Source organism: Amphiura filiformis, chromosome 13 (genome assembly GCF_039555335.1).
Source record: "Amphiura filiformis chromosome 13, Afil_fr2py, whole genome shotgun sequence".
NCBI classification, from domain to species: Eukaryota; Metazoa; Echinodermata; class Ophiuroidea; order Amphilepidida; family Amphiuridae; genus Amphiura; species Amphiura filiformis.
In genome coordinates, this window is record NC_092640.1 from 34,735,372 (window position 1) to 34,759,135 (window position 23,764).

Genomic DNA, 23,764 nt, shown 5'->3' on the forward strand with positions numbered 1-23,764 from the left:
AGGTCATGTCTTCCATAGGGGGTGTATGTATTTTAATTGGAATAGCCCAGTATACATATCTTTTAGAATACACTACCATTTTGACATTCAAAAGTCTATGTGTATGTACTGTTCTTTAAAAGTCTCTGTTAAACCAGAGAAGATGTAAGGAAGAGGAGGGTTAATGGAATTAAATACTTGAGATAATCCCGTAGGTAATCCGGTTGCACCTATTCAGAGTCCTTTATTCTCAAGTAGTTAGATATCTACTTGCAGTAGCCTTTGATATGATGTGTGAAACCACTCACGGTCGACCGATTTGCAGTTCAGAATTGGAAATATTTTCGAATGTTTCTATAAAGAGTTTGTTAAAAAGTATGAAACGCGTGTATTAAGGACCTCCTGCTTGGATGGGATACCACATGTGGATAATACAAGAAAGAAATCGAGTGTTGTAAAATTTCCCCAAAAATCCGCCTTTTTTTGTTAATATTACACATTTCTAAAGAAGAATTTTTTAGGATTTTTTAGAGAAGTGATGATTGTTGATCATTTCTATTTTCAAGTTTTTATGTATTTTCCGGTCATTTCCTGTAAAAATAAAGATATTCTGATAATTGACAACATTCTCTATCACAAATGATAGAAGCTGAAAGTGATAACAAGCGACGAAAATTGTAATTTGTCATGGAACTTCAGTCATATTTTATCCGAAATCTGACTGGATGACAGGGCCTGCATTAATGGTATGCATGGTACGATGACATGCAGTCAATGTCCTATCCCTAAAAGTAGTTGCGTATCACACCCGTTCGGGTTCAAACCCCATTGTAGTATTCTATTGTTAAGCGGCTAAATAGGGTGATTCATCATTTACTTTGAATGAGCGGTCTCACACATAGTTTGTTTGAGGATAGCTGGATCAACTTCCTCTTCCTTACATCTTCTCTGTGAAAACCTACGATGAGCATGATCTTTTTAAAGAAATCCATGATCATTAATTTACTCTTATCTGTTTCTTTCGTCTCTCTTTCTCCTAGCATTGTCCTCCGTGTCGTCAATTAATCCCAGAGCTTCGTGCAGTCTCCCAAAGTATGCCAAATATCAACTTTGGTACAGTTGATTGTACTACCCATAATGCACTGTGTAACCAGCAGAATGTGAGGTCATACCCTACAACCATTATGTATAACCAGACCAAACCACATATGAATACTGGCTTCCATAGAGCTGCTGATATTATGAATTTTATTCAGGTAAGATTTGTGTGGGGTAGATGTGTGTGTGCTTTATAGCACAAGTGTTTGCCAGCAAACGAGGACATGCACTCTATTTTTCGCATTTAAGCCGTGGACCACTCTACAATGGAGGACCGTGCACAGTTTAAGGAGGTCTGCAAACAACCGCAATTGCATGGATAATGTATTTGCAAAATACATCCTATATCGTACGTGAGATATAACGTTTGCAGTTGTTCGGTTAAATTTCATACACACAAAATTACACAAACAAAATGGCTGAAAACGTCCTTGGTATGTCGATTGAGTATGGATTCAGACGAGCATGTTTGCATAGTCCTAAATGGCGTCCACGTTAGTAGGCGATTATATGTTATGTGGGGGCTGCTTGTAAATTAAGGTATTGAAAACAAAATATCCTAAGATTCAAATCAATAAAATCTGGAAACATTTTTGCCAAGGAAATATGTACTAATTTATATGATGCATCAATGAAAAGTGTATAAATACAGCCTGAAAGTTGTGAATTTTAGGGGAAATAATAGCAGATGTCTACTTAAAAGTTGGATGGGTGTCTACTGTCTTGCATGCTCAGCAATAGCCCGCGACCATAACAGTGTTTGGCCAAATTATGCGGAACGTGTAAAGAAAAGACAGTGCACTTGGATTTGGCACTGCATCCAGCTCACTGATGATGCCCATATTCACTACAAAATTCCTATTGTGGCTGCCTGCACAGGTACGCCATTGCCAAGATACCTGACTGTTACACACAGAGTACCCACACAGTACCAATGCTGCTACTGCACAGGACTCATCAGCAGTGGTACTGCACTGGTACTACACTGGTACTCCCTTATTTTAGTACTGCACAGTACCAGCCAAATACATGTATCTTGGCCACCGTGTACCTGTGCAGGCCGGCCCAATAGGGATATTGTAGTGTATGTCATAACCATAATCAAATTCTATTCTTCATGTAAGCCTTTTGTCAAGACTTCATTCCATACAGCTTTATTCCTCTCTTGATACAGGCTGTATCAAAATGTTTGGTACCCATCAGTTTTTGGTGTTTATTGACATCTTATTCTTCATTGGGTCCTCTTGAAGTGCCCAGGATTGGTAGTTTTATGACCTTTCATAACATTCATCTATAACTATGGTAGCTTCTATGTTGTATTTTGTTTTGGTAGTATTGTCTATAATAAAGACCTGAGCACAAGAAGACCGTAAGTCCACTTGGCCCCTCAACATGTATACACTAAAGTTGCATATAGTTTTGTATAGTTTGGTAATGTTTTATACATGTTCAGGGGCCAAAACAAATCTTTCACAAACTTTCATGATGTTTTCACCCCGGAACATGTATTAAACATTATAAAACCCTAAGAAACTATTCTGTCTGTCGAACATCCGGGCTATCTCTAGTCTCGGGCCCAAACTGCATGTGGCGCACGGTTTGTTGTGAACAACAGAAACCGGCTGTGAAGGAGGCTACATAGCGATGTTGCTGGAGTGGCATTCAATTTCGGAAAAAAAGCGACACTCGACCATGGAATTTAATTTTAAGTTTGTCAGTATATAAGCGGTAAATCAAGTAAGTTTCTTTCACTCTTAAGACTTAGAAACGGTTGTTTGATTCCACTGACTATTTGCGATCGAAATTTACATAACACCAATGACAGAAATCGTCAACAAAAATCGAATCAGGGACTTGTTTTCACTCGAACATCATCAACCGGAAGTGACGTGACACGGACCGACAGAATATGTAACTTTAGTGTATTCATGTTAAGGGGCCAAGTGGACACCCTGTTCTAGGCTAACATGAAGGTAATACCACAATATGTGATACCAGTAGTATCACAAATTATGCTAATGAGCTGCTGGGCGTTTACACCATTTGGGGAATTAGCATTTTTGACTATGCCATAAATTCCATTGAAATAACACCATTTTTTCTCCACTCCACTAACAGGACACGTTAAATCCAAAAGTAGTGACATTGGATAAAACTCTATTTGATTCGTTGGTGAGGAAGAGAAAGAAGAATGACATATGGCTGGTGGATTTCTATGCTCCCTGGTGTGGTCCATGTCAAGCTCTAGCGCCCGAATGGAGGAAGTTAGCTAAAGTAAGAACTAATTTGTTTTGTTTCTTTGTAAAAAGATTACTTCACTTTAAGGGGGTACTACACCCCTGACCAATTTTGTGCCTATTTTTGCATTTTTCTCAAAAATATAGTACATTGGTGACAAGTAAGATATGTATATTATAGGAGCAAGGACTATAACTACTGTTATTGATTTATTGATCAAATATTGGTTTTCCCTCATTTTTGACTGTAACTCCACAACTGTTGTCTGTGCTGAAATAAAATTTCCAGTGCAGTAGTTGCAGCCTTGCCCCTATAATATACATATCTTACTTGTCCCCAATGCGCTATAATTGTTCAGAAAAATGCAAAAATAGGCACAGAATTGGGCAGGGGTGTAGTACCCCTTAAATGTGTGACTCGATTGACAGCCTCACCCTCCTAACCTCACCCCATCAAAATGCAGATTTTGGTGTCAAGTGAAAGCGCATTTTTTTCTCGTAGCTCCATAACGTGAAATATGTTTCGTATAGGTCAGGCCTTCTCAACTAGTTTATTTGAAGTGCCAACTGGAAAATTTAGTGATCATGAAGTGCCAACATGTTAAGGGAGGACTTTGCCAGGTAGCATGAGTGCATAGATGGTAAGGTGCAGTGGTGCTTTATCAGCGTTCGAAATAGGGCCGGTCAGCCGGCCATTGGCCTGTAACTTTTGGGATTGGCCGGTAACTTTTCTGACTGGCATCTCAGTTGCTGGTCCGGCTGGCCGGTAACTTTTTAAGGTCAAGCCCTGCTGGCCTGTAACTTTTTGAGGCATATTTCGAACACTGTGCTGTATCGGGGTTCAGGGGTTCAGATTTCACCCATTCAGGTAGTCCCATTTGTAATTCACACTCCCTCTGTGGAAGATTATGCTTGTGTCTTCCATAGGGGGTGTATGGATTTCATCTTGAATAGTCCAATAGGACCACCACCTTGAAATCTGTTCCATATTTCAGAAAAGGGTCAGGGTCAAATGGCCTCCAAGTACCTTTTCTCAAAAACACTTAGATCGTTTTTGAATATTCTGCAAAAAGCTGTGAAAAGGGCTATAAGCTGTCTAGTTAGGCAAAAAAAAAAATTGTTGTGTTGCCCTCAACCGTCCTACCCTAAATCTTGAAAAATCAGGGTCACAATTTTTTTTTTTTTTTTTTTTTGAATGATGAGTTTTACAGATTTGTTCAAAAACTCAATGTTTTTCACTTAAAATTAATATTTTATTGTAAGACTAGTCTTTAATTGTTGTCTAACAGGTATCCAGAAGTCAAAATTGACAAATGTCCCCTAATTGAACAAGCATTATTTAATATTTGAGGGGATTTTTAAAAACTGAAGGTTTAAAAAAAAGAAAAAAAGAAAAAAAATAATAATCCGACCGTCCTACCCAAATTTCCCATTTTTCCACTTGAGGGCAACACAACAATATTTTTTTTTGGCCTTATAATATAGTGATTATGATTAATGAAGTAATAACCCTGCTATCTGTTATTAAATATTTGTCTTGTCAATGAGTTTCATCGATATGTCATACTTGGTTTTTTTCCCCAGATGTTAAATGGTTCAGCCAACATTGGTTCTGTCGACTGTGTGGAGCATTCCAATTTGTGTCAGGAAATTAGTGTTCACAGCTATCCTACCATAAGGTTATTCCCAAGCGGGATGGCTGGTATAGCTGGGGCCAGGTAAATCCATATTATAATTTTGTCATATGAAATATCAAAATATATCGGCAATTTTCAATTTTTTTCAAAGTTTTTATAGTAGGTATAGGGTCCACAACTTTTAAGTTCCCCCTAATACTTTTTAAAATAAATCGAAAAATATTTTACAAAATGTAAAATGGTATGCATAGCCCTATTTGTTTTACACATGTGGACCAATTTATAGCGTCACACATTGTTTGCGTTCAGTCAAAATGGTTAATTTTGTGAGAAAAGAGGCCGTTTTAAAAGTGGCACCTGAGTCCATAGCAGTCAGATTTTCTTTAACAAACACACATGAATAGACCTGGCCGACTGTGTTGTTTGAGAGCTGACTCCTATGGACTCAGATGCAACTTTTAACACTCTTTAAAACGGTCTCTTTATTTACATAATGAATTATTGTGACTGAACGCAATTGATGTGTAACGCTATAATTTGGTCCATATGTGTAAAACAAATAAGGCTAACCATACCTTTTTAAACACTTGCATTTCGTCAAATATTTGTCAATTTATTTTTAAAATTAATTAGGGGGAACTTATTAAGTTGTGGACCGTATAGTTTCAACATGCTTCTTGTTGATTCAAACCCCATTACAATCACACAATTAGATATGATTATGGGCAATTTATTAGTTGTTGAAAACAATAAGACACAAAAGAATTTGTACACTTTCTTAAATTTGGTAATAACTCAAAATCAATACTAGTAAAACTAGACCCTTTTCCATTGATCATGTCACTTATGTGAATCTACACAGTCAAAGAGGTAGATGTCGCTAATTCCTGTGCTAATCACTTTTGGGACACCCTGTATGACAGTTAATAACGAGTTGGTTATAATAAGAAGAGACACCAGGTCACTGTGCTTCGTAAATTGGTCAAACTAAATTCTGGGTCAGGTAATGAGAATCATGTAGATACCAAAAAAAAAAAAACAACAGAAAATAGACATTGACTTCAATGTATTGATACTGGGATGCCTTTAAATAGGCATACCTGTGCTAATGGCTTTTGGGACACCCTGTATTATGTTTTAAGAAATGAAACTAATGTGATATGACACTCATCAAGATTTTTTACTTCAATACAGTGACTATCGAGGGTGGAACAGAGATGCTAACTCCCTTCTAGGCTGGGCCTTTTCATTCCTTCCATCTGTGGTTGAGGTCATCACACAGAACAACTTTAGAAGTAAAGTGTTGAGAAGTACGGAGCCTTGGATATTGGATTTCTATTCACCGTGGTGCGGACCATGTCAACAATATATGCCACAGTTTGAACAAATAGCAAAGGTAATAAAGAAAAACCTTGATTGACATGTTTTTCTGTCATCTGTACATTGTTCAAGGAGGCACGAACCCATGACTTCTCTCTAGTCCGAAGTGTCGCTAGTCCAAAGGTTCTCTAGTCCGGAGGATCACTAGCCCGAAAACCAAATTAAGTTTGCTGATCCAAAGGTTCTCTAGTCCGAATATAGAATAAGGGTTAGGGTTTAGGGTAAGGGTTAGTGAGCCTTATTCTATATTCGGACTAGAGAACCCTCAGATTAGAGAACCCAGTATTCGAACTAGCGAACTTTTGTCAGAATTCGGACTAGCGAATGGTAAATTACGTATTCGGACTAGCCAACCTATGGGCTAAGGAGCCTTCGGACTAGGTAACCTTCAGACTAGAGAGTTGTCGCCCACTAACCAGTTCTGAATTCTGGCAGTATGGATGTATACACTGTAAATGTATGGAGATGGCATGTGTGTGTTGTGTCCACATATGCATGCAAACTACAGTTTTGCATATTTACACACATACTACTACAAACTATGGAGCATGATCCAACTTCCAGAGCTCCACAGTTGAGTTGGCGTCAAAAACATTTAGGGTATATACAAGAGGTGGTGGTTGCGTGTGTAGCTGACAAGCTGTATGTTAAGTTTTTGGTTGAAGTTTCTGCATGAACAGTTCTAACTCCCATTGCAGCCAAACTTGAGTCATATAGCTGCACTAAACATGGTTATGAAATAGATGTTAACTATTGTGGACGAAGGCCTAAATAGTTGTTGATTGTTTGGTTGTGCAGGTAGACAAATATGCAAATAATACAAATAATATGCATCCAAATTGGAATAAAGTTATAAAGAAAATATAAAAAAATTTCTCAAACAGCAAGCGTCCATGGTCTCCCGGCCAGCCCCGGTTACTACAGCCCTGGGTTTAAATATGTGATGAAACATTGTCATCATCAGAAGAGTGTGAAATTTTGTGCTTCTCTGGTTTACAAGGTTAACTTCTTATTTTACAGACATTACAAGGCTATGTCCGTGCAGGCAAAGTAGATTGCAGTCAATGGCAGACAACATGTAACCAAGCCAGTATACAGGGTTATCCGTCAGTGAGACTATATAAAGGGACAGACACACCAGGGTATTCACAGGTATGCTATCAACATTGAATGAATATAGACTGCAGTCAATAGCAGTCAACATGTAACTGCATGGGGACTGGTCTATCGATATGCTTGAACAAACCGCTACACTGTTCAATGGCTTTCTTGTACTATATGAAATGTGGCGGGCGATTTGCAATGCACATGCCCTGAGCAAACTACGGTGGGTACACACACTGCAGGGCAAACAACAATGGAAATTGCCATAATTCGTGTGCATACTGCTGGGCAATGATGTCACATTGATTTTGCCCACATTTTTTAACGAGCCACAAAAGCCTCTTAAAGTGATATTCAGGGGTCCTTCATATTTTTGGACTGTTTTTTATCATTGTGGTTATGGAACCACCCTTTCGGTGGGGATACATACAGGCACCACATAATTTACTAATCTACTTGTTAAGGAGCGCTCCAGTGGGATTTTTGGGGTGGGTCGGTTGGTCGATTTTTTTTTTTTTACTCACTACTGTATAGGCCTGTAGGCAATGAACATTGGTCATGTGCAAAGATACATCAATACTTCAGACCTTCAATATGCAAGATACACCATAGAAATTTATTCAATTAGAACAACTGCATACTTACAGGCATAAGACGCCAAGTTTATTGGAAACATTGATGCATGAACGGAAAGTTATAAATGATATGAGTTTACAGTAATTATTTTCTTCTTAATGTTGTTGGCCAAATTTAGTTTTGAAATGAAATTTAGACACAGAAAAAGCAATAAAAAACATTAAAATTATAAACTAAAAACTAAAAAAAAAATTTAAAAGGGCCAACCCTGATTTTGGCCAATTTTGGGTCGGTCAGTGGAGCTCAAGCAAACAAGTTTTTTTGGCCTAATTGTTCATCATCATTGTTTTTGTTTTCCAGAACTGGTATGGAGAGCAAATATGGAATAAAGCACCTAATGCATTAGTACCATATTTACAACAAAAATTCCCCAATAAATTAAAGGTAAGTTTGGTTATTTTCTCGACATTTCATTGAATTGGGTAAGCTGGAAGACTTGTAGTTAACACATAGTAGTGTACTTACTTGAAAGACATCATTTCTTGCTGTCATTTCTCATTATCATTTGTGACATGATCAAGGGGAATGAGTCGGATGTCGCTAATATTGTTTTTGAGATATTGGCAAAAACAGTGTTCAAATTCTTTTGTTTTATATTGTTTTCAGCCATTGATAAATTGCTCATAACTCGGTAACCAAATGTCCGATTTTGATGGAGTTTGCATCAAAATGTAGCATTTGTAAACTGGCAGAAAATGATGTAAAAAACTTCTAATTGAAAATTGCCAACATGTGACTCATTCCCCTTGATCATGTCACATATGTGATCTGATCAGCTCCATAGGGCCCAAAGAAGACATTTTTGACAATTGAGTTACTATATTTTAATTACCGTAAAAACTCGATAGTTAGCATCTGTGCTTACTATCAAGAGCTTTTAAAACATGCAAACATGAAGAGCCCTGTCCACTAAAATTAAAGGGTTTTGAGCAAATCATCGATACACATAGTTATACATGAACAAGTAAACCTGCAAATGCATGTCTCAACCCCATTAGCTCAGTTGGTAAAGCGCCAGATTTTGGTACAATTTCATGTTTTAAAAAGCGCTAGATAGTAAGCACATATGCTAACTATCAAGTTTTTACTGTAATTCACTTGCTTTTACTCTATACCTATCTCACTAAGAAACAGCCTTTGACTCTAAATACCTAAGAAACAGCATTTGAAGAAATAAGCCATGAAATAAAAAATTCGCTTATTTTCATTTCTATTACCTATAACTTACGTGTTCTTATCTTTGCTTTTTTTTTTTAGTGCAAATGTAAAGGATGAACTTTGACCTCACCAAATTTGTTGCCAGTACATGTAATATACTTGGGTATAAATGGATAAGTATTTATTATTGTATTTCCATGATTCATGGAGTGTTGCTTCCACTCATACGTACGCATTGTGCAATGCAAAGTCTTGTTGTAAGAGGGATTGATGTGTTATGTAATTCAATGTGTCAAGGCAAGATGGTTGATGTAAACGCCTTGTCTCCGTCCCAGCCGAATTGTACTCCTTCGTTGCTGAACAAAGCGTCTGGCAACAACCTCGCTGATCGGAAATGGTTTTCCAATGTGACAACGCTTTACTGGCTGAAATAAAAAACAGGAGGTGGAAATTGTGCAAAAAAGCTCCTACAATCCTTCTTATTAGTTTCAAACTTGAACAGAAAATATATAAGCTATAGCTTCTTAAATCAGTGACATATTTTGACAAAACGGAAACAAATTCACAATTTGTACACAAAAACGAAATACTTCCCGATCAAAATTTCAGTATGCATAGTTGCATGCAATCCAGACACTGGGTTGATATACTGTAGCTGGAAGACTTGGACTCTTGCAGTTGACCTATGGTTACTTCGATGAATGACATCCATTTCTGGGCTTTTGAAATTCTGCACATGCATGGTATGCATGCATATCAACCCGGTTCATAACTGGGTTGAAATTTCGGCCAATCAGAAAAGGCATACTTAATTAGAGTCAGACGTTTTTTTCAGTGACAAAGGAGCACAAGCTGGCTGGGACCAAGACTATTAAGTGCCTGGATATTCTTATGCACTTTTGACTTTGTTGCTTTCAACCAATAGTATGTGTGGACTCACAGGTTAACCATGCACAAAAAGGCAGGCTGATGTCATTTATGCTGGTTTCATACTGCATGCCACTTGCAGCTCAGTGATATGGTACAAACTCAGATGTAGAGATGTATTCAATTCCATTTAAATCAATATTCTATTATTGACGCAGATAAAGAAAGTTGTATAGTGTCTCACTATGGTGCATTGTATTATAGACTTGTGATTTAATATTCTATAGCCAGTGCTGACAGCAGCGTGGTCTGAGCTGAATGGGCTATGCTGTTGTTCATAATGATAATTGAATATATCACATTATTAATGTACGATTTAAAAACGTTACGGTGAAAATGCAGTTAAATATAAAGGGTTCACAAAAAATAACTCCCCCCCTAAAATTACAAAACATTTCTTTGCATAACTTGACTTGCATTTCGTTGATTTGAAAAATTTAAAAACCTGTAAATTAAGGAATCGTGTTTCTACCCTCCCAAGGTTTTTTCTTCTAAAAATCTTTTTGTTTTGGCCAAAAATAATCACATTTTCCAAAAATGATGCTTTTAGAAAAAGTTGCACTTGTCATCATCCTCATTTATATCAAAATTAGCTTCAACGAATCATTATTTTGCATTACATGATGGTTGCATGGGTGACTAAGGGATCAGAGACATAAAGGTAAAGGAAAACAAAACAATCAAACATTGATATCGAGAAAGTTTTGTACATTACATCATTTTTGAAAAATTTGATTATTTTTTACCAAAACCAAAGGAATTTGTGAAGGGATAACTTTGGTAGGGTAGCAAAAAGATGCCTTTATTCACAGGTTTTTAAATTTTTGAAATCAACAAAATGAATGTCAAGTTATGCAAAGAAATGTTTTATAATTCTGTAATTCTTAAAATTGATTTTATCATTTTTGAAACACCGGCTCAATAAAACTTTCTAGAAATACCCTGTACATGTCAATGAATCATTGTTTTAAATTGCAAGATGATTGCATGGGTGACTGGGTTATCGTATGCATGAAAAATAAAGAAAACAAAAACACCATTAAAATCAATCTAAACATTGATATCGAGAATGTTTTTGTACATTACATGTATGGGATGTGGAAAAGTGCAACATTTTCTGAAAGCATCATTTTTGGAAAATGTGATTATTTTCGGCCAAAACAAACAGATTAAAAAAAAAAAAAAAAAACTTTGGGAGGGTAGGAAAATGATTCCTTTATTCACAGGTTTTAAATTTTTCAAATCAACGAAAAGTATGTCAAGTTATGCTAAGAAATGTTTCGTAATTTTAAGGGGGGAGTTATTTTTGTGAACCCTTTATGTGTTTAAAGAAAACAGCAATCGCAGCTGAGTGTATTGAATTTCCAGTTAGTGTATTGAAAACAAAACCCGCGTTTTGCCTGACAACAAATCAAATTTTCTTGTAATGGCAATGCCATATGGGGTACTGAGCATGCAAAAACATGTATGGAATGGAAACGCTGCAGTATCTCATATCGTGTAAGTGATATGCTTAGCCTGAGTCACTCGGCCTATCTCGAACTATGAAGAACGAGTGGATTTGCCGTACTATCACAGCAATTTTTGACACAAAGATATAGGAATGATGACGCTGTGCCTTGCTAGGCTGATTACGTTTGACGTAAAAATTGTTGTAAAGCAGCAAGCGGCACAACAGTTTGAAACCAGCATTAGTTCCAACATTTTATGTGTGTCCGTCCAATACATTTTGTTCCAATTTTGAATAGTTTTTATTCAAGTCACTTATCCAAATGTGGACTTCATCCCTTCTTTACTCCCTCATTGTTCTCATTGCACTGCAGCTGTATAATTTTGTGGTTCAGAATAGGGCTTTGGACATCCTTTTGGATGAAATGGTGTGTGGGGGTGTTGGGGGGGTGCGTGGGTGTGTGTGTGTGTGTTGTAAATCTCAATATAGACGTCAATGGGCTATTCAGTTGAAAATCAAACACCGCCTATATGGAAGACATAACCTTAATCTTCCACACAAGGGGGTGTAGATTTCAAATGGAGTCACTGAATTCAGGTAACTCCATTTGAAATTCACACTCCCTGTGTGGGAGATTAAGGTCTTGTCTTCTATAGTGGGTGTATGGATTTTAACTGAAATAGCCCAATTTATATCTTGACATCATGATCACACAATTCAACCTGTAAATTAAGGTCCATTCATACTACGCCATAATTGCTTTGCAGTTTGGTGCGTTGCGGTATCGCAATAAAGTTAAATACATTTTATCTTGGGAATGGGACGAGTTGCGGCAAAAAGTAATTGATATATCCGCAAGCAATTGCGGCATAGTAAGGACGGACCTTTAGTGAGCATTTTAGTTTTAAACCTAACTGCTCACTCAAGACTTTTCGTGTGTGGTTTTACTGTGAGTGTGGGATTAAGTCCAGTTGTGAAGTTACTGTGCAATTTGAGCAACTGTGTTCAGCTGTGAAATTGCATCAACATACCGTAGAATTCCATCTACAAGCATATCCTTCTAAATGAGTGGTTTCTGACAAAAGAGACAAAAGGCAGACACGCTCCACAAAAACATTACAATACATTACATGTTTGTACAGCCACCTGTATCAGTAATATACTTACTCAAACGTACTCCAAATGTTTTTGTGGACGGTGCATGGATTTCGTTTCTTCCGTCAAAAAAAAACCAACACTCATGTAGAGGCATATATGCTTGTAGAAGCAATTCTTCGGTATTCATTTTATACGCACAAGTATGATAACTAGTAGCATCTACCACATGTTATGTATAAATGTATTTTTTGGATGTGAAAAATCAAAAAACGCATTTAATTACATATCAACAACAACTGTTGACAGTTGTGTAGGCTGACTATAAATGGGTGTGGGCATTGACAATTTTTATAGGCCAGTTCAAGTTATTTTACAGAGATGGGAATTCTCAGACCAGTACCTGATTTCAGACATATTATTTTGTTCTTTCTTTGTAAAGATGATGATATTGAAGATTTTGCACTTTTTTTTCTACATTTTAGACTTCTGATTATAGTTTGTGTTTTCATCCTTTTATGTACAATTATTTTTGGCTTTTATAAGATATATCTATGTCAAATTTCATCATTTTGACCAATTTATTATAATACCACTGAAATGCATGCTTCAGAATTATAAATATAATATAGATACAAGGAGACGAAAAAAAAAACCCGTTTTACCGGCCCGGCTGACTTATATTTTACGTTTGGAAGATTTTGTTTTTTATTTCGCTGAAGTCATGTAAAAATCATGTGAAATTGACTGAAATTTTTGCAAAAGTTTTTGCAAAAAAAATCTAATTTTTGCTATATTTTTTAGCTTTCGGTGATATTTAAGATTGACTTTAAGCCTAAAAATTAAAAATCCGGACCGACCATACGTGAAAAGTCTGTCTGCCTGGGTTGTTGTTTTTTGTCGACCCAATGCACCTTATTGTTAGATAATACGTACTTATTTGCACAAATATTTTCCTACTTAATAGTGTAAACTCGACTAGTAAATTTGCCAATTTAAAGGTGTAAACTCGACTAGTAAATTTGCATAGCATGATCTGCCAAATTTAAAGTGAGGATGATGCATTTAATTTTCTGGGTTATTAATGGGTGTGAGGGTGGAAATATCTTAAATTCAGTCCATTTTTGTGTGTGAATGAAAATATTTAAAAAGAGAAAAGAGGCTTGTAGATGGAATTCTACGGTATAGCTCCTATGACCCAATTTTCCGACTTATTTCATTATAAGACAATGAAATGCATGCTTCAGAAAATTATAAATACTACACCTAATTGTAAAATAACACATCTTTAGTGAGTTTATCACCAAGCCATAAAAGTGTCAAAATTATAGTACTAAAGATCAGATGATTGGGATTATTTGAAAGACAAATCCAATGTTTTTTACTCACTTTTCTGAGCTTTCCATGACGGGTTCTGTCATCTTGATCACATATGTGTAGGTTCCCACAGGACTTTGTGTACTATGATCAGCTCGTAGTAGGCGGGACTCATAACATCGTAGATTGATGTAGAATTGCGTACACACAGTTGTGTGCAACACTTACGCGAATTGCGCTTTGCATATTGGGTGACTGTCGCACGCATGTGTGAATTAATGTGGGCGTTAGTTGGGTCTTTATTGACTGCGCAGTAATTAAAACCGAATAATTCTTGTCTATTACGAGCTGATCATTGTATAGTCTCATCCCTACAGTTTGGTGATTGTGAGTCTATGACTCTCTGCATAAGCAATCACAAAACTTGCCACACAGCTGCAAAGATTTATTATTTTAGAAATGTGGGGATGAAGCATTTGGATTCATGGGGGAATGTTGTGTCTGACTGAGGTTGGGACATCTTAAAATTCAATCAAAAAATGTGTGTGAATGAAAGAATTCAACCGTAAAGAGAGACTGTACATATAGCTCATATAGGGCTTCATTTTTGGCTAAAAGCGAACATAAAAATATGATCATATTTGTATACAGTGTGAGGTTATAAATTTTGCATAAAACGTGTCTTAGGCTAGAGCCATGAAGAGTCATATCAGAAAACGAATGTGTTTTTTGCTTTTCTAACAAATTGAAGATACATTTCTGCAACAAAATGCATATTCGTATATTGGCAATGCATATGCTGTTATATTTTATGCAATCAAATTATCAAAAGAAACAACAAAATACAAGTACAAGTTTAGACACAGGTGAACATTCAGAGCGTTCAATTTGGAAAAAAGCACCAAAAATGCTGTGTTCAAAAATCAGAATTTGCAGATTAGAAAATGGCTCTGGGATAGGGGCTTAATGTAAAAAAGTTGACATGCACTTGATTATAATTTCCTACCATTCAATTGTATGGTGTCACATGGTGTGTCAAATCATCTCAATGTGTTTGAAACTTAATAACAGTGCCTTATTATGCTGGGCTATTCCAGTTGAAATCCATACACCCCCATAAATCCATAACCCCCCATATGAATCCATATAACCCTCCATGGAGGACATGAACGTAATCTGTCACATAGGGGGTATTGATTTCAAATGGGGTCACCTATTCAGGTAACCTCATTTGTAATTCACATTTACTGTGTGGAAAACTAAGGTTATGTCTTCCGTAGGGGTGTATGGATTACAAATGGAATTGCCACTGCAAGCTTTCTACCAGTAAGCAACATTTTACGAAAATCATACAGTGAAGATATTTTTTTTTTGGGTGCGGCGTGCCGCACCCACCCTGTATTCTCTGACTATTGACCTACTTTTTCACATGCCGCAGTGTTGAGAAAATATTCGTGCGGTTATATCCCAAACACCCACAGAGGTGATAGTTTACTGGCGAGTTTTGTAATTATTACTTGATTTTGATATGTAAGTAATACGATAAAGTCGTCATAGGCAGTAATGTGTTTGTATTAAAAGAAATAACAAAAATAATTATTTAAGTAATAGAAATACTATTTGGAAATTGCAGCAAGATTTGCAGATGTTTTTATTTGAACAGTACCAGTTCACCAGTTTTGCTAGTTTTCCTAATCTTTGGGCTAAATTAATAGCATCGTGAAAACCAAACAGTCAATTAATTTATGTCAACATTTCCTTGTTTGACATCGCATGCAAACATTATCTTATTTACATAATGGTTTTGACCTCGAGTCATGAGTGGTGATTCATTGTTTAGGCCAAGTAAAATAAATAACGTGTATATCGTCCCCGCCCTCTCCGATTTTTGGAGATTTTCAAATATTTTAGTTATTTTTCCTATTTGCTTCCTTACTTTGTTTATCAAATTGTTGTGATGAAATGACATGTTTAGAAGTTCTTGGTTATCATTTATAAACACATTGCAAACACTTTCTTCAAGCTAGGGGTAGGGCTTTGGGGAAATAACAAAAATATTAGGGGCCTCTCCGATTTTATGATGTGTTGACAAACATTTGCCATTGCAATTTTACACAGAAATGAATGGTAAAACAATAACACGATAACAAATAATAAGGACCTCCCTCACCAATTTTTGAAAAAGTCCGGACATATACATTTTTTTTTACTTGGCCTTAATTGGCATACTCCTCTAAATATTTTACCGCAAAGTCCTATGGTGGAGGGCTATTTTGTTGTGTAGTCCTACAAAGGTGGGTGACTAAAAAGTAGCCTGTTGGTACATGTTTTACCGTACAGTCCTATGGTGTGGGTTTTTATTTTTTTATTTTGTTGTCCTAATTCGATTGCTCTTAGTTAGTTATTTATATAACTTCAAACACAAACCTTCTTAGGGATGCACCATTAGATTCTCAGGGTGGGGTAGGAAGTTTTTCAAAAAAAAAAAAAAAAAACTTCACCCACTTCATGAGCAAAAAAAAACTTTCCCCACCAACTATAAAAATAAAAAACTTTCCCCGACCCCAACTTCCTACCCCCCTCTCAGTATCAAATGGTGCGTCCCTTAGTTTAATTCTTTCAATCAAAATTTCACTCCTCTGCTAATGATGACAAGTGATAATCAAGTAATACTGCATTAGGCCAAATACAAAAATAAACATGTTTCACGTCCCCTCCCTCCTTTTTGGAGGTTTCTTCAATTATATTTTTATATTTTGCAATTCAGTTATAACTTTAAAAAAATTATGTCTAGGGAGTTGAGATGCTTTCTATAGCCTTCTCAATATACAAGAAACAATTTGGAAGGTTTCGAGATCATTAGAGGGGGCCTACCCCTCAGAACAACAAATAAAAAGAGGCCTCCTCCTCTTTGCAGGCATTATTGTGCACGCTAAAATAGCTCTAAATATGGGTATTTACATCGATTCTGCGATACAAAATAAAAAGGCCCCTCCTACTCCTTTTTTTCAAAAACCTGGACGTGAAACATGTTTTTTATTTTACTTGGACTTATCAATATGGAACTACACCTTTATCTTGACAATTCATTTGCTCGCCCTATTCCTTTTAAAGGAATTTTTATTTATTGTGAACTTGACTTACTCATTCTTTCATTTCTCTTGACAATTTTTCATTTGCCCACCCTATTCCTTTTAAAGGAATTTTTATTGTAGATTAATATATAAAATATATCCAAGTGAATGATTATGTAACTATTGTATTTGACCTAATTAGTTCCTCTCTATAAATAAGTACCGCTTTTTCAATTATACTTGTAATATTGGCACAGAACTGTCATCTTACTATCAAAATGAGGCTCACCCTGCGGACGCATGCGTAAAAAGTGCATTTTTGTTTTTTGCGCTTTCTAAGAAAGCATATGAAGTAATTAAGCATGCGTATGAAAGGTATGTGCACACAACACACACTTTGGGCATAGAACCTGGTTTTGAGATGACGGTGGAAGACTCAATTGGTCATATCTTATTCCATCAATGATGATTATACACTGTATTCTTAATTTCATGTGTATGTGTATAGATTCCCCATTTTGGCTCTTATTTCCTTCTAATAGTGCTGCCTCTCGTATAGAATTAAAGCCATAATGTGTGATTTGCTCCACAATAACGCCCTCAATTTTTTTGAATGTCTACTTTTTGCACCATTGTAATGGCAATTGGTGTACATAAATGCCATGTGAAAGACTAAGCTTGAAGTGCTTTAATTACAGTAAAATTTAACATTTATAATAAAACCTGGTCAACCCGGTTTTATTCTGAGCTCACCGACGAGTGCTGAATAAATATGTCGCCTGCGTGTGTATAGTGAATCATTGAATAAGTGACGTGCCGTATAAACTGTATGCATATAAGCTATTAAAGTACGTCTTGTTTGTACATCCCATCAGCTGCGTGTAGGCTGTAGCTCGGCAATAATCATGAAAAATAATACGATTGGCGAGATTATACACGCATTGTAGGCGCTGTACGTCGACTTGACGCATAAACTGTGTGTATATCGCTATTCGTCTTATACGTCTTGTTTGAATCCCATCAGCTGCGTGAAGCTCCCGATAATCATGATAATTATAACCGGCAAGCTAAAATACACGCATTGTAGGCGCTGGAATGAAATACAAATTTTCTTCGTTTTACCTCATTTGTTTGGCGTGAAATTAAAACGGGCAATGCGATCAGTAGCTATCAGTAAAAACTAACATTGAAATAGGAATCTTATTTTTTATGCAAATCACACATTGCTTTAAGGGAAGATGGGAATTAGTTAGGTCAAATACAGTACTATATTTTACAATCTGATCTTCTAGCACCTGTGGCAACATTCAGTTGGAGTAAAGCTGTACACGATCATAGCAGCTGATCAATATTCCGTATGTTAGGGGTCACAAGTAAACGGGTGGACGGTAGAAGACAAGATTTGCTCTATATTTATTTCAGTTGATGACTTGAGTATAATCTAATAGTGCATGACACTACATTCAGAAATAGTGTAGAACCATCACTGTGGTAATTAATTCTGTTACATCACTACTTCTATGGCGAATTGGTACAGAAGTAACTGACAATTCTAGATAATGCACATGTTTTGATGTCAACATAATAACAGATGAATTTGGGTTTAAACTTGATATTTTTATGCCGCAGATTGTCAGATTGAATTGCTTTGCTTTGCTTTGTTGATTCCAAAAGCGACTTGGTGAGGGGTGATAGTTAAAATTGTACATAGGTATTAGCAATTCAACCTGTTGTACATGTTCATGCATTTTGATGGACGGATTCCATTTTTGAGGCTGACAAAAAAAGTTGCAATAATTTTCAACTTTTTTACACATTTTCAACTTGATTGCTTCATATTTTTTACTTACTTTTAACTTTTGTAAAAATATTCTTGTGTTAAATAGATCTTTTTTTTTTTCAAGCCATGTTTTTATTATTTCATGCATTGCTCTTCCACAAGTTTTCTACTTCTCTTCCATTCAAGCTTATTCTTTTATGCCAAAAAATGTGTCAAATTCTGACATAGTTTTCTACTTAATTTGGTTTCAGATGTTTTCTAACAAATCATGGGTCTGCAGTGTTTGTATCAATTATGCCACATTTGGCTATTTATTGGTCAAATTTGTATTGAAGGATTAAAAATGTATCATATATTGTTCACATTGACACGACAGTCAAATTGTGACATTGAATGCTACATAGAAATACGTACTGTGTGAATAGACCCACTTTGGACACATTTTGGCTCACAGAATCTAAACAACACATATTTCAGCCCTAATTTTTCACAGGGTAAATGAGAAAAATATAGGCTTCCCACTGATACTAAAATCTAGATTTTGGAGATGAAAAAGTGGGAGAGAGGCTGTGGATTGGACCATCCTCTATCAACTTGTACTTCACTTCCACTTTATGATGTACTTATAAACACCATGTTGTTAATTTTGTGACCTGCTCCCACAAAATGAGCATAAAGTCACAAGTTGGGAGCGCCACGACTTTCCAACTGTTGAGTAGATGTTTGTAGACACCTGTGGTATGTCATTTGTGAATGGGGACAGCATTGAATACAGAGTAGGGCCTACAGCATATTATTATAATGTCCCCATTCGCAAGGATATACCACTGACTATATACAGGTGTCTTCAAACAAAGAACAGCAACTCAACAAATTGGAACGCCTCGAAACTCTTACTTGTGGCTTTAAGCTCATTTCATGGAAGCAAGTCACATGAAAGTTGTACCCACGTGGACAACTGACCATAATACTTGTACTTAAAAAGCTGTACTTACTGGAAAAGTTGCCAATTTTTAAGTTTATTTCAGAATACTCTTCATTTATCAGGATCCATTGTTTACCTTGAATGAAGAATAAAGCTTAACTAGACTTAGCTGTGGTCTAAGACCACGAACACAGCCGTGTTTTGACGCCTTATAATGACCTTTGACCTCAAAATATATAAAACGCCCATAGACATTGGCTAATGTCAATGTATGGGTCCAAGTGGCACCACTTTGCTATGTTATTTGTGGCAGAAAGGGGGGCATTTTGAAGGTTTTCGTCTCAGACCGGAAGTGACCCCTTAATGACCTTTGACCCCAAATGAAAAAAAATACCACATGTACAATAGGTAAACACAATTCACGTGTGAATATACCATCACCCTCCAATGTTTTTCTTAGCAAATAAAAAATTTTGAAGGTTTTTCGTTTTATACCGGAAGTGACCCCTTAATGACCTTTGATTCCAAATTTGTGAGGACCCCATAGACACTGGGTAATAACAATGCATGTGTGCAAGTGGCGTCACTGTCATACGTAATTTGTGGGAGAAGAAGCATTTTAAAGGAATTTCGTTTTATACCGGAAGTAGCCCCTTAATGACATTTGACCCTAAATAAAAAAATACCACATATGCACAGAGTAACTACAATTTATTTGTGAACATACCGTTACTGTCCTATGTTTTTCTTAGCAAATAAAATTTTTTGAAGGTTTTTCGTTTTATACCGGAAGTGACCCCTTAATGACCTTTGACCCCAAATCTGTGAGGACCCCATAGACACTAGATAATAACAATGCATGTGTGCAAGTGGTGTCACTCTCCTACGTAATCTGTGAGAGAAGAAGCATTTTGAGTTGAAATCACGTTTTTGACCCCTATGACCCCTGCGTGACCTTTGACCCCACGAGTTTCATATGACATGTAGGGGCATGGTCAGTGATGGTTGTGACCAAGTTAGGTCAAAATCGGTGTAAGCATGTAAGTGCTAGAGCAAATGTAGTGGTCGGCAGAAGAAGAAGAAAGAAAGAACTAGACTTAGCTGTGGTCTAAGACCACGAACACAGCCGTGTTGTGACCCCTTAATGACTTTTGACCCCAATATATATAAAAACGCACATAGACATTTGCTAATGTCAATATATGGGTGCACGTGGCACCACTTTGCTATGTTATTTGTGACAGAAGGGCATTTTTCGTCTCAGACCGGAAGTGACCCCTTAATGACCTTTTGACCCCAAATAAAAAATACCACATATGAATTGGGTAACCACAATTCATGTGTGAACATACTCGTTACTCTCCTATGTTTTTCTTAGCAAATAAAATTTTTTGAAGGTTTTTCGTTTTATACCGGAAGTGACCCCTTAATGACCTTTGACCCCAAATCTGTGAGGACCCTATAGACACTGGGTAATAACAATGCATGTGTGCAAGTGTTGTCACTGTCCTACGTAATTTGTGGGAGAAGAAGCATTTTAAAGGTATTTCGTTTTATACCGGAAGTGGCCCTTAATGACCTTTGACCCTAAATAAAAAAATACCACATATACACAGGGTAACTACAATTTATGTGTGAACATACCGTTACTGTCCTATGTTTTTCTTAGCAAATAAAAAATTTTGAAGGTTTTTCGTTTTATACCGGAAGTGACCCCTTAATGACCTTTGACCCCAAATCTGTGAGGACCCCATAGACACTGGATAATAACAATACATTTGTGCAAGTGGTGTCACTGTCCTACGTAATCTGTGAGAGAAGAAGCATTTTGAGTTGAAATCACGTTTTTGACCCCTATGACCTCTGCGTGACCTTTGACCCCACGAGTTTCATATGACATGTAGGGACATGGTCAATGATGGTTGTGACCAAGTTAGGTCAAAATCGGTGTAAGCATGTAAGTGCTAGAGCAAATGTAGTGGTCGGCAGAAAGAAGAAGAACTAGACTTAGCTGTGGTCTAAGACCACAAACACAGCCGTGTTGTAACCCCCAATGACCTTTGACCCCAAAATATATGAAAACCCCATAGACATTGGCTAATGTCAATGCATGGGTGCACGTGGCATCACTTTGCTATGTTATTTGTGGCAGAAGGGGCATTTTGAAGGTTTTTCGTCTCAGGCCGGAAGTGACCCCTTAATGACCTTTGACCCGAAATAAAAAAATACCACATATGAATTGGGTAACAACAATTCATGTATTAACATACCGTTACTGTCCTATGTTTTTCTTAGCAAATAAACATTTTTGAAGGTTTTTGTTTTATACCGGAAGTGACCCCTTAATGACCTTTGACCCCAAATCTGTGAGGACCCCATAGACACTGGGTAATAACAATTCATGTGTGCAAGTGGTGTCACTGTCCTCGTAATTTGTGGGAGAAGAAGCATTTTAAAGGTATTTCGTTTTATACCGGAAGTGGCCCTTAATGACCTTTGACCCTAAATTAAAAAATACCACATATACACAGGGTAACTACAGTTTATGTGTGAACATACCGATACTGTCCTATGTTTTTCTTAGCAAATAAAAAAAATTGAAGGTTTTTCGTTTTATACCGGAAGTGACCCCTTAATGACCTTTGACCCCAAATTTGGGAGGACCCCATAGACACAAGATAATAACAATGCATGTGTGCGAGTGGTGTCACTGTCCTACGTAATCTGTGAGAGAAGAAGCATTTTGAGTTAAAATCACGTTTTGACTCCTATGACCCCTGCGTGACCTTTGACCCCACGAGTTTCATATGACATGTAGGGGCATGGTCAATGATGGTTGTGACCAAGTTAGGTTAAAATAGGTGTAAGCATGTAAGTGCTAGAGCAAATGTAGTGGTCGGCAGAAAGAAGAAGAAGAAGAAGAAAGAAAGAAAGAAAGAACCTGTAAGAAAAAGACACAGCCGTGACTAACGTCACGGCTGTGTAAAAAGAACCTGTAAGAAAAAGACACAGCCGTGACTAACGTCACGGCTGTGTAAATCTAAGATACCATTATTAGGTCTAAGTTCCCCCAAGAATTTTTAAAATAGATTAAAAAGTTGTTGGCACAATTTAAAGAATATAAACGTTGAGTAAGGTTTGATCTTTCCCTAGAGAAATCCTTTTCAGAGGGCCGAGCTTTCGGAACTCTAGTATAGAGTGCCATCTTCGGAGCCAACTAATACCAAGTAATTTCAAATCGTATTAATTGTAAACGTTATTGATAGCATATGTGACCATCCTCCACAACTGAGCCCGGATGTCGCCAGTGCCACTATTGAGATATGCTCCATTGAACTTAACAATAAACAATAGGAAACAAAGGATTTATTGACTGTTTTATTGATTTTTCACTACTTAAATGTCAAGTACTATATATATGATATACATCATTTTAAAGCTAATTTCAAGCAGAATATTTTGGTTGAATATCTCAAAAATGATGATTGGTGACTTCAGGGCTCAGTTGTGCTGAGGGGTCACATATTTTGTTTCACACACCTGGTCCCCTTTTCTGTGTCACACATTGCGTTCTGGCTTCAATGGCATGGCTCATTATGTTAAAAAAGACGATGCTGTGTTTAAAGTTGCACTTTTGTTCATTCAACTCTCACAACACATGCAGAATATTCTATAAGAACTAGATTACATTCTGCATGCTTTGTGAGAGTTTAAGGGATCTGGAATGAGCGTTTTGAGCATTTCGACAGTATTTTTTGTGGGACACGAGAGCAGACATATCGAATTTCATTCTGAATACGAAGAATGTCTTGATATCAAATAATTTTCATTTTTTGAAATTCACGATATAATACAAATTTTATGACAAATTATTAGAATTTGATATTTTTTACATTTTTGATATATAACAGTCCTCAAAGTAAATTTTATCAATCTAATGATATATTCTGAAAGTGTATGTAGCTGG

General features: G+C 36.6%; 1 protein-coding gene across 1 annotated transcript in view; it reads left to right on the plus strand.

Annotated features, from left to right (window-relative positions):
• The window catches only part of LOC140167606 (dnaJ homolog subfamily C member 10-like), a 146,784-nt gene that overhangs the window by 35,431 nt on the left and 87,589 nt on the right, over positions 1 to 23,764 (plus strand). Inside the window, exons 15-20 of the mRNA XM_072190905.1 lie at positions 1,020 to 1,235; positions 3,196 to 3,351; positions 4,899 to 5,032; positions 6,146 to 6,347; positions 7,352 to 7,483; positions 8,372 to 8,455. Coding sequence (XP_072047006.1) covers positions 1,020 to 1,235; positions 3,196 to 3,351; positions 4,899 to 5,032; positions 6,146 to 6,347; positions 7,352 to 7,483; positions 8,372 to 8,455 — 924 coding nt within the window. The remainder of the gene's footprint in view (positions 1 to 1,019; positions 1,236 to 3,195; positions 3,352 to 4,898; positions 5,033 to 6,145; positions 6,348 to 7,351; positions 7,484 to 8,371; positions 8,456 to 23,764) is intronic.